Source organism: Callorhinus ursinus, unplaced genomic scaffold (genome assembly GCF_003265705.2).
Source record: "Callorhinus ursinus isolate GAN/ISIS: 27379988/994484 unplaced genomic scaffold, GSC_fseal_2.0 scaffold9, whole genome shotgun sequence".
Taxonomy (NCBI): Eukaryota; Metazoa; Chordata; class Mammalia; order Carnivora; family Otariidae; genus Callorhinus; species Callorhinus ursinus.
In genome coordinates, this window is record NW_027397071.1 from 1,164,545 (window position 1) to 1,178,076 (window position 13,532).

The 13,532-nt window shown below is 42.0% G+C and overlaps 1 protein-coding gene across 6 annotated transcripts in view; it reads left to right on the forward strand.

The window, feature by feature from the left end:
- TBX15 (T-box transcription factor 15) overlaps window positions 1–13,532 on the forward strand; it is a 191,782-nt gene that overhangs the window by 58,062 nt on the left and 120,188 nt on the right. For all 6 annotated transcript variants that reach the window (XM_073896062.1, XM_025872611.2, XM_073896061.1 and 3 more), the window contains 3 exons: window positions 2,445–2,546; window positions 4,267–4,438; window positions 5,931–6,098. In XM_073896062.1, the coding sequence (XP_073752163.1) occupies window positions 2,445–2,546; window positions 4,267–4,438; window positions 5,931–6,098 (442 nt within the window). The remainder of the gene's footprint in view (window positions 1–2,444; window positions 2,547–4,266; window positions 4,439–5,930; window positions 6,099–13,532) is intronic.

Below are 13,532 nucleotides of genomic sequence, written 5' to 3' on the forward strand. Positions count from 1 at the left end.
TACCAATGTACTCTGTAGAATCAGCACCATGGACAGAGGTTCTTGTAGGGATTAATGGGTTTGGAAGACACAAGAATTGGCCTAAATTTAACCATAAAATTAAAACCAAACGCATCTCACTTTGTGAATATGAAAGATTAATTTTTCCCTAGGGTGTTATGACTTTACTTGATAGTCTGTGCTAAAATACTGGCAAAAAGAAAAAGCAACTTTTGGTAAGATAATTCAAATGTAGTCATAGAATTTTATTTTTTATTTATTTATTTATTTTTTTAAAGATTTTGTTTATTTATTTGACAGAGAGAGACACAGTGAGAGAGGGAACACAAGCAGGGGGAGTGAGAAAGGGAGAAGCAGGTTTCCCGCAGAGTAGGGAGCCCGATGCGGGGCTCAATCCAGGGCACTGGGATCATGACCTGTGCCAAAGGCAGACACTTAACGACTGAGCCACCCAGGCACCCCTGTCATAGAAGTTTAAAGCAGGAGGGCACTTTAGAGATTATATAGTTCCTTTTCTTTGTTTTATAGGTGATAAGTTTAAATAACTTTTCCAAAGTCACACATCTCATTCATTTAGAACTTGGATATAGGTAAGAAACTGCTAGCTTCTCCACTCAAGGTCATATGAGTGTGCTAGACAAAACAGGTATTGAATTTAAAAACATCTAACCCTTTTTGTTGGAGTCATAAAGAGAAGACATTAATCTCTTGCAATGTAACACAGCCTCTGTAGATGGCTGAGAGGAACCACATTTTCTTACCTCAGATAGCAAGTGAGAGGACTTTCTCTCCATCCCTGGCAAGGTCCTCTCCAACCATTTATAAATACAAGGTTATCATAAGTCATTGTTATTAAGAAGGTAGTTACTGGTTTAAATGTAAATGTATATAGATCAACATTCCCAAGTTTTTGGAGAGAATTAGTGTGGATCAAAGTGCCTAACCTATAGTGAATGCTAGATTTAGTCGTTATGAGAAGTCCACCACTGGGTTTCATTAGCTCACCATAAGACCAAAATACAAGGCTTTCTAATTAAACTTGTGAGGCTAGAGGTAGAAAATCCGGAATGATATATCAATAGAAGCTTCTGAAGAGTCATAAAGTAGGAAAGAAGAAATGGTTGTGTATTATTCTTTGTAAATATTTAAGAATTAGCTATCATTCCTATTAAAGGTCTGTGGTTCCTCTTGTGCCTTCTCCCAAATATGATTTTGATGCCACTGACCTACTACCACAGGACATTTGCATTTTGAGTTGCTTCTGGTGAGCAGTGCAGTGTGTGACTGGAACAGAAAGCCCCTCATGTAAACAACTAGGGCACATAAGCAAGATGGCTGTCTGGGGTCAGGGTATGGTCTATGGCCATGAAATGGAGCAAAGCCAATTAGGCTGTATGTGGATCAAGCCTGTGACCTTGACCTCATTAGCACCGTGCTCTGCCCAGCTCAACTAACTGGCCCCAGATGGTTAAGCTTAATGCAGCATTTTGTGTACAAGTATCTTAGAGCACATTCAGGCAATCCAAATTCTTGAACTGAGCACTTTTTATGTCTGACTCCTAAGTGAATGACATACAAAAGAGTTTGATGTTTTTCTTCTTTCTTATGGTTAAAGAAGAACGGAGAATTTTATTCTAGACCCTTGAAACTCAATATTCTTCTGGGCTGCTCCCTCTCCTCCTCTTCAATTATGAGAGTAATTGTAAAGTGCCATATCCTGACCTCGCTTGCTTTGGCAAGTTTAACAAGCCATTGTGGTAGAAACAAGGTATTGCCCAGAGGCCACTAGAATTCATTTGGTATTTGCTCCATATTCCACAGGGTCCTCCTTCTGACACACATGTTGACAGCCTGAGAACTTGCAGAAATTTTTCTACAGTTTTATGCATTAAAAAACCCTCAGCTTTGTTGGCCTTTTGTTTAGGGACTGGTAGCCTCTTCCTTTTTACTTCTTTTTTTAGCGATTACTTTTAAATAGACTCAGTCAATCAAAAAATATTTCATTATCACCTACAATCAACTGTGATAAGCTACTTGAGTAATAAAAGCATAAGTTATTCAAGTATGTTAGGTATAAGTATTTTCAAGAATGTTATAGTCTGATAGGAAATGTATGTGTGGATACATACACATTATCTATCTGTCTATCTATCTAATCACATTAAAGATTAACAATAGAAATCAGGGTAGGTATGAGCTCTTGGAGTGTATGAGTCATCAAATAGGTCAATCTAAGTTAAGAAATGGTGCTATTTCAGCAGTGAGTCCTCAGCGTATTTTATAGTAATAATTTCGAAAGTGTAAAAAAAGCAGCCAATTTGGGAATTAGAGGAATTGGACTTTGGTGTGTTTAGCGTTCTTGATAAGAGGATACCTACTAAGCTTTTATTCCTGCTACTTCTTCCCCTCTGATTGTTGAGCTTACTGCCTGTTCCCCTTCATAGGAGGATGTTTCCTGCCATGAGAGTGAAAATCACTGGCCTGGACCCACACCAACAGTATTACATAGCAATGGACATTGTGCCTGTGGACAATAAAAGATACAGGTAATGATGACTCTGGGGTGTGGAATTGTGGATCACCAGCATTCCAAGACAGTTCTTTAAATCATTAGATGAAGCATTTTCACAGTGCACTGTACAATGCACTATAGGGAACAAGGATGGAGGATATGCCAATAACCTGCAGCAAAGCACCATGCAGGAAGTAGTCACTCATGGTTGGAAATCAAGACTTAGTAATGGTTTTGTCTGGAATCCTCCCTGTGTCTCTGGAAGAGAGCGGGACTGTATAGTGTCTGCCAGGGTTACAAAAATCAAATGAATATTAGGTCTAAAATTAATTCAGTTAACATTGAAAGTGATTAACATATTGAATGATTTGGTTTATGAAATACTAAATGAGTTGAGATGATTTATTTTGGAGAGGTGGAGGAGAAGTGGACCAGTGCAGTATATTCAATCATATGTCTGATGGATTATCCTGTGGATGATGGAGGGGAAGAAGAGGAGAATTGGGTAAGATTTCAAGAAGAACATTTAGTAAAGGAGAATTATTGTTTATCAATATGGGTTGTGAGCGAGTTTGTTAAGTAACTTTCCTTCAAAGTCATTACAGTCCAACACGATGTCTTTGTTTCTTGGATGGCTTACACATAGTTCTTGCCAGACACAAACTGTGGCTTAATCAATCTCTTGAGATGTCAATCAGGTCAGTGAATCATGGCTCATTTTTGAAATGTTTGAGAACTTGGCTCCAAACCTATGAAGTAGGAGGGGAGAGGTGAATGAATGGGAAAGACCAGGACTGGTATGGTAGAGTGAGAGAGCTGCCCAGGAGAGAAGTTATCTGGATGCAGGACTTAGCACAGGAGATGTTTCCAATCTGTTTTAGAGGATCTTGTGATTTGGACTGAGTGCTTCTGTTTGCTAGCATCCAGGTCCTGTGTGGTCCTTTATAAATGAGAAGCAGGGAGGTGCCAAATCCATAGAGAACTCTCTTCAGAAGTACAGGGCAATTGGCAAAGCGGAAAACTGACCTCCTTTGCTACTAAACAACATCCCACTTCCAATGCCTTTGTGGGAAAGTATAGTGGATGATGATGATATTCAAAACTGAATTCATCAAAGAAACACTAAAACACTGACTGGGAAGACTTGGTGGTGTTTCTGGGAACGGTTGCACTGAGGCAAAAACCCTCCATTTTCATAGAAATGCCTCAAAATTCAGATCCTCAGCAAAGAAATGGTTAATAAGTAAGAGGCTTAGAGCGTCTCTGCACATGGCTGTGTTTTATAGGACAATATGGAAGATGTTTTTAATAAGGAACCAAATCCTGAACAAGTGGCCAACGGATTATATGGTTTGCATTTGAAAGGTGAAAGGTTGCAGTAAAATACCTTTTCCATAGCTGGACACATGGGCTCAGGACGCCTGTGTGCACACAGGGGTGCAAGGCAAGGAGAGGGAAAAGAAAGAAAAAGGACTGTGAGAATGTTTTCCTTGTGAGGGCTGCAGCTTTGATCATTAACCACAACCCTTTGCTGCCCTTCCCCAACCCACCTCTTTCTCCATTTTCATCTCTATCTGATTGTCCCTGGTTCTGTACCCTACTCCTTTTCTCTGTTGTATTCTCTGTTTAATCCCTACTATTTTCCATCTTTTCATCTCTCTGTCTCTCCCGGCTCCTGTCTCCACTGGCTTTCTGGGCCTCTCTTCCCTCTCTGTGTCTGTCTCTGATTTCTCCTCTCTCCCTCTCCACCTCAGATATGTGTACCACAGCTCCAAGTGGATGGTGGCTGGCAACGCGGACTCCCCTGTGCCCCCAAGAGTTTATATACACCCTGATTCTCTAGCTTCTGGAGATACTTGGATGAGACAGGTGGTCAGTTTCGACAAACTCAAGCTGACCAACAATGAGTTGGATGATCAAGGACATGTGAGTCAAAGAATCCCATCCATCTCCCTCTTCCTCCCTTTTGGCTTTAGAGCTGATTAGCCCTAGGCTTTTTCAAACAGGTGAAATAAGAAGCTCTATGCCATTTGGAGTCATTTTAAGTAAGTAGGCATACAAGTTCCGTTTTTTCTTCCCATGAGATTTCATTTATTACAAATCTAACATTTAACAAATGTCTGCTGTGCATCAGATTGTGTTTATCAGACAAGTGTTCTCATGTTCCAGGAACCCACAGTCTAGTCAGGGGATAGTTTGGAGACAGAAACACAGGACAAGTTTAAAAATGGTGAAAGAAATCACAAAAGTCAGTGGAATAACTCACAGGGCAATAAACTCAGAGAAACAATTAAATGACAGTTTGGGCTGATTTGTTGAGAAATTCATGCATTTTAAAGAGAAGACTAGGGCGCCTGGGTGGCTCAGTTGGTTAAGTGACTGCCTTCGGCTCAGGTCATGATCCCGGAGTCCTGGGATCGAGTCCCGCATCGGGCTCCCGGCTCAGCGGGGAGCCTGCTTCTCTGTCTGACCCTCCCCCCTCTCATGCTGTTTCTCTCTCTCTCTCTCAAATAAATAAATAAAATCTTAAAAAGAAATAAAGAGAAGACTAGGTTTTAAGACTTTCCAGGTATAATTAGAGCACTTGATGTTATTAATTTATCCTTAGTGGCAAGACATACATGGAACTTTCACTGAATGCGAGGGTCCAGATTGAGTGCTATAGGAAGATTGAAGAACTAAAGCCATGGCTCTTATCTTTAAGGAAATGACGTCTTTTGAAGGAAGGGAGAACGCACATATACATTCACTCTCATAGTGAGTTGTCATAAATTTGGTAACAAAGTGCAAATGACAGCTTATAGAATTTATTTATTTATTTTTAAAGATTTTATTTATTTGAGAGAGAATGAGATAGAGAGAGCATGAGAGGGGGGAGGGTCAGAGGGAGAAGCAGACTCCCTGCTGAGCAGGGAGCCCGATGTGGGACTCGATCCTGGGACTCCAGGATCGTGACCTGAGCCGAAGGCAGTCGCTTAACCAACTGAGCCACCCAGGTGCCCCCAGCTTATAGAATTTAAAAAGACAGCATGAGCGCATGATGAAACTTTGAAGCAGGAAGGAGCAACTGTCCCATAGCAGAGGTTCTGAGACATTTTAGCGGAGTGTTGTTTTCTGGTGTTGGGACAGTTGTTCAGTATTGTCCAGTATTGTTTAGTTAAGGCAAGCATACTGCATCCACCACCCATGATTGGGACACTCTGCTGTATGGGTCCATGTAATGCTATCCGGTCACTTAGTCCTTCCTGCCATGGGCAAGTACACTGGCTTCCAGTTTCTTTTACATCTCCCCCCACCCAACCCCCATCTGTGTTCTTCCTATGATGCTTCTATCCTGTGGTTATATTTGCATGAGAGCTTGAAACGATGTAAGGACCTTTGAGCCACTCTGGCATAATGTGGCCCCTTCTCATTTCAGATCATTCTGCACTCTATGCACAAATACCAGCCTCGAGTTCATGTGATCCGCAAGGATTTCAGCAGTGACCTTTCGCCCACCAAACCTGTCCCTGTTGGGGATGGAGTGAAGACATTCAACTTCCCTGAGACCGTGTTTACCACAGTCACAGCCTACCAGAACCAGCAGGTAAGAGGCTGCCTTTGAGAGTCTCCTGCTGTATCTGCTGTTCAAGGAGCTTATTCATGCCTTTGGTAAGGAATACTTAATCCTTCTACATGACACTGAAGAACTGGAATAAGAGATGCCAGGCTTGCTGTGCAAACACCATGTTGGTGATGACAAGGCCATGATGCCTAGTAGCAGCTGGTATAATCTAGATTTAGATCAAAGACAAAATCTTTGACCAGGAGGACCGAATCTCCTAGGTCATTTTCATGTCTCTCTGTACTTGTACCCGTGTTCATGGTCTCTCCTGCATCTTGGCAAATGTTCCTCATCATTTGCAATTCCTTTGCAAGTACTAAGGTTTGATTCATTCTTTCCCTCTTCTCTGCAATTTTCCGTGTATCCCTGCAGCAACTACATCAAAGTCATAAAGCCTCTCAAACCCCGTTGGAGACCCACTGCTTCCATTTACACTATCAGACTAAATTTACCTCTGTGTGATCACCAGCCACACCCTAACATCTGTGTTTTTATGTCAGCAATATGTTCATTCATTTCATAAATGTTTGAGATCTTGAGAACTTACAATAGTCCAAGCTTAGTAGAGAAATCGAGCAGATTAGGACTTATTTCTCCATAAGCAAAGAAGAGTTTTAGGTGAGTGAAAGAAATAATTTAATGACAGAGATGTGGACAGGGTGTTCTTGCATTTGGGGAATGAGGGAAATTTTCCTGGAGGAGCTAATACTTTCTCTGATGATGAGACACACATAAGAATTGGCCAGATTGGGGCGCCTGGGTGGCTCAGTCAGTTAAGCATCTGCCTTTGGCTCAGGTCGTGATCTCAGGGTCCTGGGATCGAGCCCCACGTTGGGCTCCCTGCTCAGTGGGGAGTCTGCTTCTTCCTCTGACCACCTCTGCTTGTGTGCTCATGCTCTCTCTCTCTCTCAAAAAATAAAGTCTTAAAAAAAAAAACTGGCCAGACTAATGGGGGAAGTATGGCATGGGAGTGGTGTATGGGAAGAGGGAGAGAGACGCCAAGTCTGGAACTGTGGGCATTCTAGACAATGTTCTTTTTTTTGAGGAGGGTGAGTAGATGGATTTATAAGTGATCTCACTTTGTGCAATTCCCTGAAAATTGCATATGAGTCTCATTTTTTTGCAAATTAGACTGTATTTCATCTTTTGACAATTTGTTTAATTAATAGGATCCTGAAGTGAATTCTTTTCTGAAAATAAGAATTTCTCCTTGTTTATTTTGCTTTAAAGTCTGTGTACTTTTATTTTAGACCTGCTTGGAGCAAAATGAACTTATACCACAATACTCAATACCTTTTGTGTTGGATGCTATGCTTAGTGCTCTGACAAAGAAATAGAGGAAAAATTCTCATTTATTAAGTATTTATTGAGTGCTTACTATGTGCCAGGCAAGTGGAGGTGAGTGATATAATCTTTGGTTCATATAGAAAGAGTATTTTGGTCTTTCATAGTACATTTGTCTAAGACTCCTTAGATGTTCTTTGCCTCCAGAGGAATTTGATATACAACAACCCTTCAGTCTGGTAGACAAGTACTATACACTTGTTGGGCTTTCTCAGCAGCTGTAAAGCATTCCCAACTTTAGATTTTCCTTGTGGTTGCCACATTTGATCTAAAGTAGAGGAAGCGTTTTAGTTTGCTTTGGGTGTTATTAAAAAACTATTGAACCCTTTCAAACTCCTTAGGTAGTAAAATAACAGAAGCCATGGAGGGTCCTTACAGGAATCTTTAATAATCAAGATTTTTCAAGCTCTGAAACAAGATAGTGCAGCAATATAGCCAATGCCCTTTGGAGTGATTGGAACCTTGGGGTTAATTGTGGTTCAGGAGAGGAGGGGAGCACAAGTCTAAGTTCTTTGAATAACTGATGGGACTTTTTCCCAAGATAGCCAGCCACCATTTTAATCATTAGTTTCTCATGAAGGCAGAGATGTGGCAACAAATATTATAACTTTAGAATTTAGCTTGTGGGGCAAACTAGAACACTGGTGAATGAATATTCTGCTGCCTCACCACGATCAGTTATAGAGGCCATGAGGGTCAGTACTGTCACCCAAGCTGAAATGAAAAAGCCACAACTCACCGTGACATTGTCAATGAAAGAAGACCAAACATGGCTGCCTGAAATCCCTCTCACTTCTTCTACCTTCTCTCACAGCATTCCTGTGTCTGAGGACATTCTACTCATGAATATTTTGTCTTCATCTGGACTGGGGTGGGGGCAGTGGTAGTTTGTTGGGGGCGGGGCACCATGATTAAGTTCATGGGATTTGATAGCAGGCATACCCGGTTTGATTTCTGACCTTTCCACGGACAGATTGTATGACCTTGAGCAAGTTTCTTAACTCCCTTCATCAGTATTTCCTGGCCTGAAAATGTCCTGGCCTCATCAAGTTAGTGATGAGGACTAGATGAGGGAACACCCATAAAGTCACTAGTAGAAGCCTACATTGGTCAACGGCTGGGTCTGCACAGGCATGAAGGGGAGTGGGGAGTAGAGGCAATTATACAGAATAAATTGCTTATTAAGGAGAAAGTGGATCGTTGGGAATTAGAGGACCTGCATTGGCTCTTGAAGGTGTTATAACCAATAGGTAACCAGTTTGATCTTTCTGTTCTCATGTCATGTTGGTGAACTCATGATGTGCTGACATTCAAAGTAGATGAGTCATGCATACTCACTTCTGCCGGGTTTGAAATCAAGATAACAGCTTTTGCCCGTTTAACAAGGCTTCATTCCCCAGATACATCAACAAGCACAATTATTTAACATTCCCTTTGGCTGTGTAGTTATGATTTCATATAACACAGTGTCTTCTAGTAAAGCAAACTAACCTCGGGTCTTTCCCCCAGGAATCTGGAGGTCTGCATCCTGTTACCTAGCAATCATTTTCAGACTTGTCTCAGAGATGCCGGGTAGCATAAACCATTCTCTTCTGTGAGCTAGATCACCTACTACTGTGTTTTTATTTCCCTCAACTGTCTTCAATGAGAAAGATTACTATTTTATGACAAAATTATTTACTTCATATATTTCTTTTTAAAGGAATGGCTAGGAGGCATGAGAGAGTAAAGAGGAAAAGTCAATGGAGGGGGGAAAATCCTCATTGTTCTCAGGAACACAATGAAGGAAGGACAGTATGAGGAATGGAATTGAAGTGAAATGTTATCCAGTCTTCCTAATAAGGAAAGGCAGTAGACTAGTAGTTTGGAGACCTGGGTTTTCATCCTAAATGAACTACTAGCTACCTGTGTCACTCTGAGCAAGGTATTTTCTTTTGGGGTTTTGATTTCTTCTTCAAGAAAATGACCAGTTGGCCTCTGTTTTCGAAGTTCTCTATTAGCTCTGAAATCATAATTTCTCCCTCTTTTTTTCTGCATGTTTTTAATTGAGGGTAGGGAACAATTTATTGTTTTCAAGCAGAGGCAGTCAACACACACAAATATTGAAAATTATTTGAGGGCACCTGGGTGGCTCAGATGGTTAAGTGTCTGCCTTTGCCTCAGGTCCTGGGGACCTGGGATCGAGTCCCGCATCGGGCTCCCTGCTCCTTGGGAGCCTGCTTCTCCCTCTGCTTCTCTCTCTCTCTTTGTCTCTCATGAATAAATAAACAAAATCTTTTTTAAAAAAAGAAAATTATTCGAATGTTCATGTGTGAACATTCGAACCTTTTTTAACCCCCACAACAGGTGAGACCAATAGAGTTGTAGCAAGTCCGCACTTGAAAGGTGGGAAAGGTGGGAAAGGTGTTTTGTTGCTCGTAAACAAAATATTCCAAGCTATACTATTCCTTTGTCACCCCTGCCAGTCCTCTCCATTGTTAAAGCCTGTATTTCCTGTTGGCTTCCATCTTGCCACTGAGGCTGGCTGGACACCTGACTCTCCACACATCCAATCTGCCACTAAACTCTGTGGCTTCTACTGATGGAATATTTTCTTCTTTCTCATCTTACTGCTTCTACCCTTGTTCTGGACCTGCCCTCCTTCCACCTTAGGCTGTTGTGACAGCTTCCAGCCCAGTCACGGGGACTGCATGTTTAATGTCTCATGAGCCATCACGTATATTAACTGAGGGATGGGTTTTCCTAGAACATAGCTCAGATCGCATCATTTCTCTGTCAAAAACTGTTGACTCCTCAGTGCCAGAAGGGAGTATATATAGTCCAAGATCCCAAGTCTTTCCATTAAGGTCCTCTGTAGCTAGTTACCAGCTACATTTCTAGGCTCATTTCCCGCTAATCATCATCATGCATCCACAGGAGTTCAGCAATCTAGTCGGGGTTTTACTGCTGCTTGCACTTGGTAGCACTTTGCTTTTGCTTGTGCTGTTGTCTTTCCAGGAATGACCTTTCTGTTCATCTTTATCTGTCTAGCTTCCTTCTACTCTTCGAGTTCAGTACAAATGCAAACCTTCCCGACATTTTCCCCTACAACGTTCCTTACATTTTTCAGCTGTGAATGAGCTTTCCCTCATCGAACTGTTGTGCGCCGTGCCTCTCTCATGACCCTGTCACATTCTAAGCTGTGCGCATGACCAATCTTCCTCTCAATATTTTGAGCTTTTTGAGAAACAAACATTGTGCCTCTACAAAACCCAGTGTAGAAAACAGCAGATCGGGAGTTAGGGGACTCAGGTTCTAGACCCAACTCTGCAGCTGACAGACTCTACTGCTTCTGACAAATCGCTTCACCTCCGAATCCTCATTTGTAAATTGGTGGTTTGCTTCTCAGCTACCAGTCTATGGAGACATTTTTTATAGTCCACTGAAAGATGAGAAAAATAAAGGCAGGATAGGGGCAGTTTATACCTGTAAACGTTCATTTAAATAGGCTGTATTTTATTTTGTCCTTTTAACCTTTTTTGATACTAAAATGTCATTTTTTAAAAGATTTTATTTATTTATTTGACAGAGAGAGATAGCGAGAGCAGGAACACAAGCGGGGGGGAGGTGGGAGAGGGAGAAGCAGGCTTCCTGCTGAGCAGGGAGCCCGATGTGGGACTTGATCCCAGGACCCTGGGATCCTGACCTGAGCCGAAGGCAGACGCTTAATGACTCAGCCACCCAGGCGCCCCTAAAATGTCATTTAATTTATGAAATGATGGCAGGAGATTGTGGATTGGTGTAATTCTTTTCGTTTGACAGAATAAATATGGAATACCAATGTTGATCCCTTAAATGTTGGAGGGAGGGAATTAGAATTGTCCTGAAGCCCAGAAACCACTAATTAAGAATAAGGACCCTTCCATCTGTGTAATTCTAAGGCATTTGTGTCTGTCCCATGGTGCACAACACTGAATATGTGCTTGAAAAAGGACTGAATGAATAATTAGCCAACACACCTCCACTACCAGTTTCCTTACATAGCTGTGGTCCTCTTTTTTGGGTATAAGTAGTCATGAAATGTGAAGAAAGAGTTTCTATTTTCATGAAATATTTTATGCTTTCCTTTCCCCCCTTCCCATTCCTTCCTCCCACCCTTGCTGACTGACCCATAGACTCCCAGGGCCGCTAGCATACTGAAGTTATTATTACTATTATTTGCTCTTGGAGTGCCAACTTGGCAGGCCTAAGGCAGAGAGGAAGGTACACCATGCCCAGAATCTCATCGTGGAGAATAAAGTGGTAGAAGTGGGAATAAAGGTGACTCTACACTGAATGCTTTTTCTTGGAAGAAGCTGACGCCAACATGTCCTCATGGAATTAGCAGGAAATTTCCGTTGCAGCGTTTTTGTCTTCTCTAAGGGGAAAAGACGGCTGAACCTTGATTTTTTTTTTCCCCAAAGAGGAAACTAGATTTCAAAAAGACACAGCCCTGTTCTCCTCAGGTAACACAGTCTTATTTCTTGATGAGAATTGGCTACATGAACCAGATAGGAAGTCTGGAACCACAGCCAGGTTTGCGTAAGCAAATCCAATAGGAGTTCTGAGCCACTCATTATATCCTAAACTATCGAGCCCGTTGTGCTCTAACTTTTCAATCAAATCAGTGCAGAAGTTTTTTATTTTTTATTTTTCATATGGGCTGAGTTTTTTTTTCTTCCCTGATGAACATCTTTCAAAGCAATATGGTAGAAAAAAAAAAGAATAACTAAGAGAGTGTTAATAAGGGAAGGCCTTTTCAGCCTTGGTATTGTAAAATCATACTCAGGATATTGAAGTTTCATTTTCTTTGTAGGTTGTGGGATTTATGTCTGCGCCGTGCACTGTGAGGTGTACCTCATTTATTAACTGCCTGGATGTTTCTAGGCAAAAAGTCAGTGAAAATGATTAAAACCAAAGGTGGCAAGCCAGCGACCACCTCTTCCTGTGCTACAGTCTTCGATGACGCAGACTGTAAAATCAGGATAATGGAAATTAAATCGGGGAAGAAAAATGCTTCCCCAACCTCTGACTTTCCATGTCTCCTCATTATCACTGGAGCAGGTTTGAACATGACTGCTGCAGAATAGTTTTAGCTGCGCAGACAGTTACTAATAGACCTCGTTCTTCCCGGGAGGACATTTGAGACTTCTGTCTGTGGTGCTCCAGTGAAAGCAGATAGGATCGAGGGAGTTGTCTGGTCTGTATTCTCTAAGGCTCGTATTGGCTTTGGGGCTGGAAATCCTTCTTTCCCACATTATTCATTCATGCGCTCACTCACTCACTCATTCACTCACTGAACAAATATTCATTGAGCCCAAAGAGCATGTCATGTTAGGTTCTTAATAAAATGGTGTAGAAAATAGGCATGGTTCTTAACTGAAAGCATCCTATTTTGGATGGATGATCAATGACCATCTCTCTCAGGAGGTAACGTTTACACTGAGACTTAGGACGAGGCATCAGCTATGTGAAGAGCACAGAAAAGAACATTTTTTTTTGACTGGAGGTAGAGTGAGTGTGAGGGGCCTGAGCAGGGAAAGAGCTTGACACACTCCAGCACTGAGAGCAGCTGAGTTTGGCGGGAGCCTGTGGCCCAGGTGTAGCGGAGTGTGGGTGGGGATGGAGTGCTAGGCAGGGGCCCTGCAAGGTCAGCCAAGGAGTTTGGGTTGAGTTTTGAGTAGAGTGGTAGCCACTGATGAGAATGACATGGTCCATATATCTGTTAACAAAGATCACTTTGGTTGCTGTGTAGAGAAGAGACCAGACAGGGACAAGAGTGGAAGAAGAAAGATTCGTCCCGAGGTTATATAGAGTAATTTAATGAAAAGATGACTGTGTTCTGGTTGAAGGTGGGGAGATGGAGACTAAAAGCCATATTTGGGTCTAACTGATAAACGTGGCTGTGGAGTAGGGTTGAAAATTAACTATTCAAATGAGTCTCCCACACTACTCCAGATGGCCTCTAGATGTGTGGTGTGTGCGCAGGGCAGAGGCAGCGGGGGTTATGAGTCCTCATGCGGCTGCTTGTGGGTCCCTGTGCTGGGGGCCTCA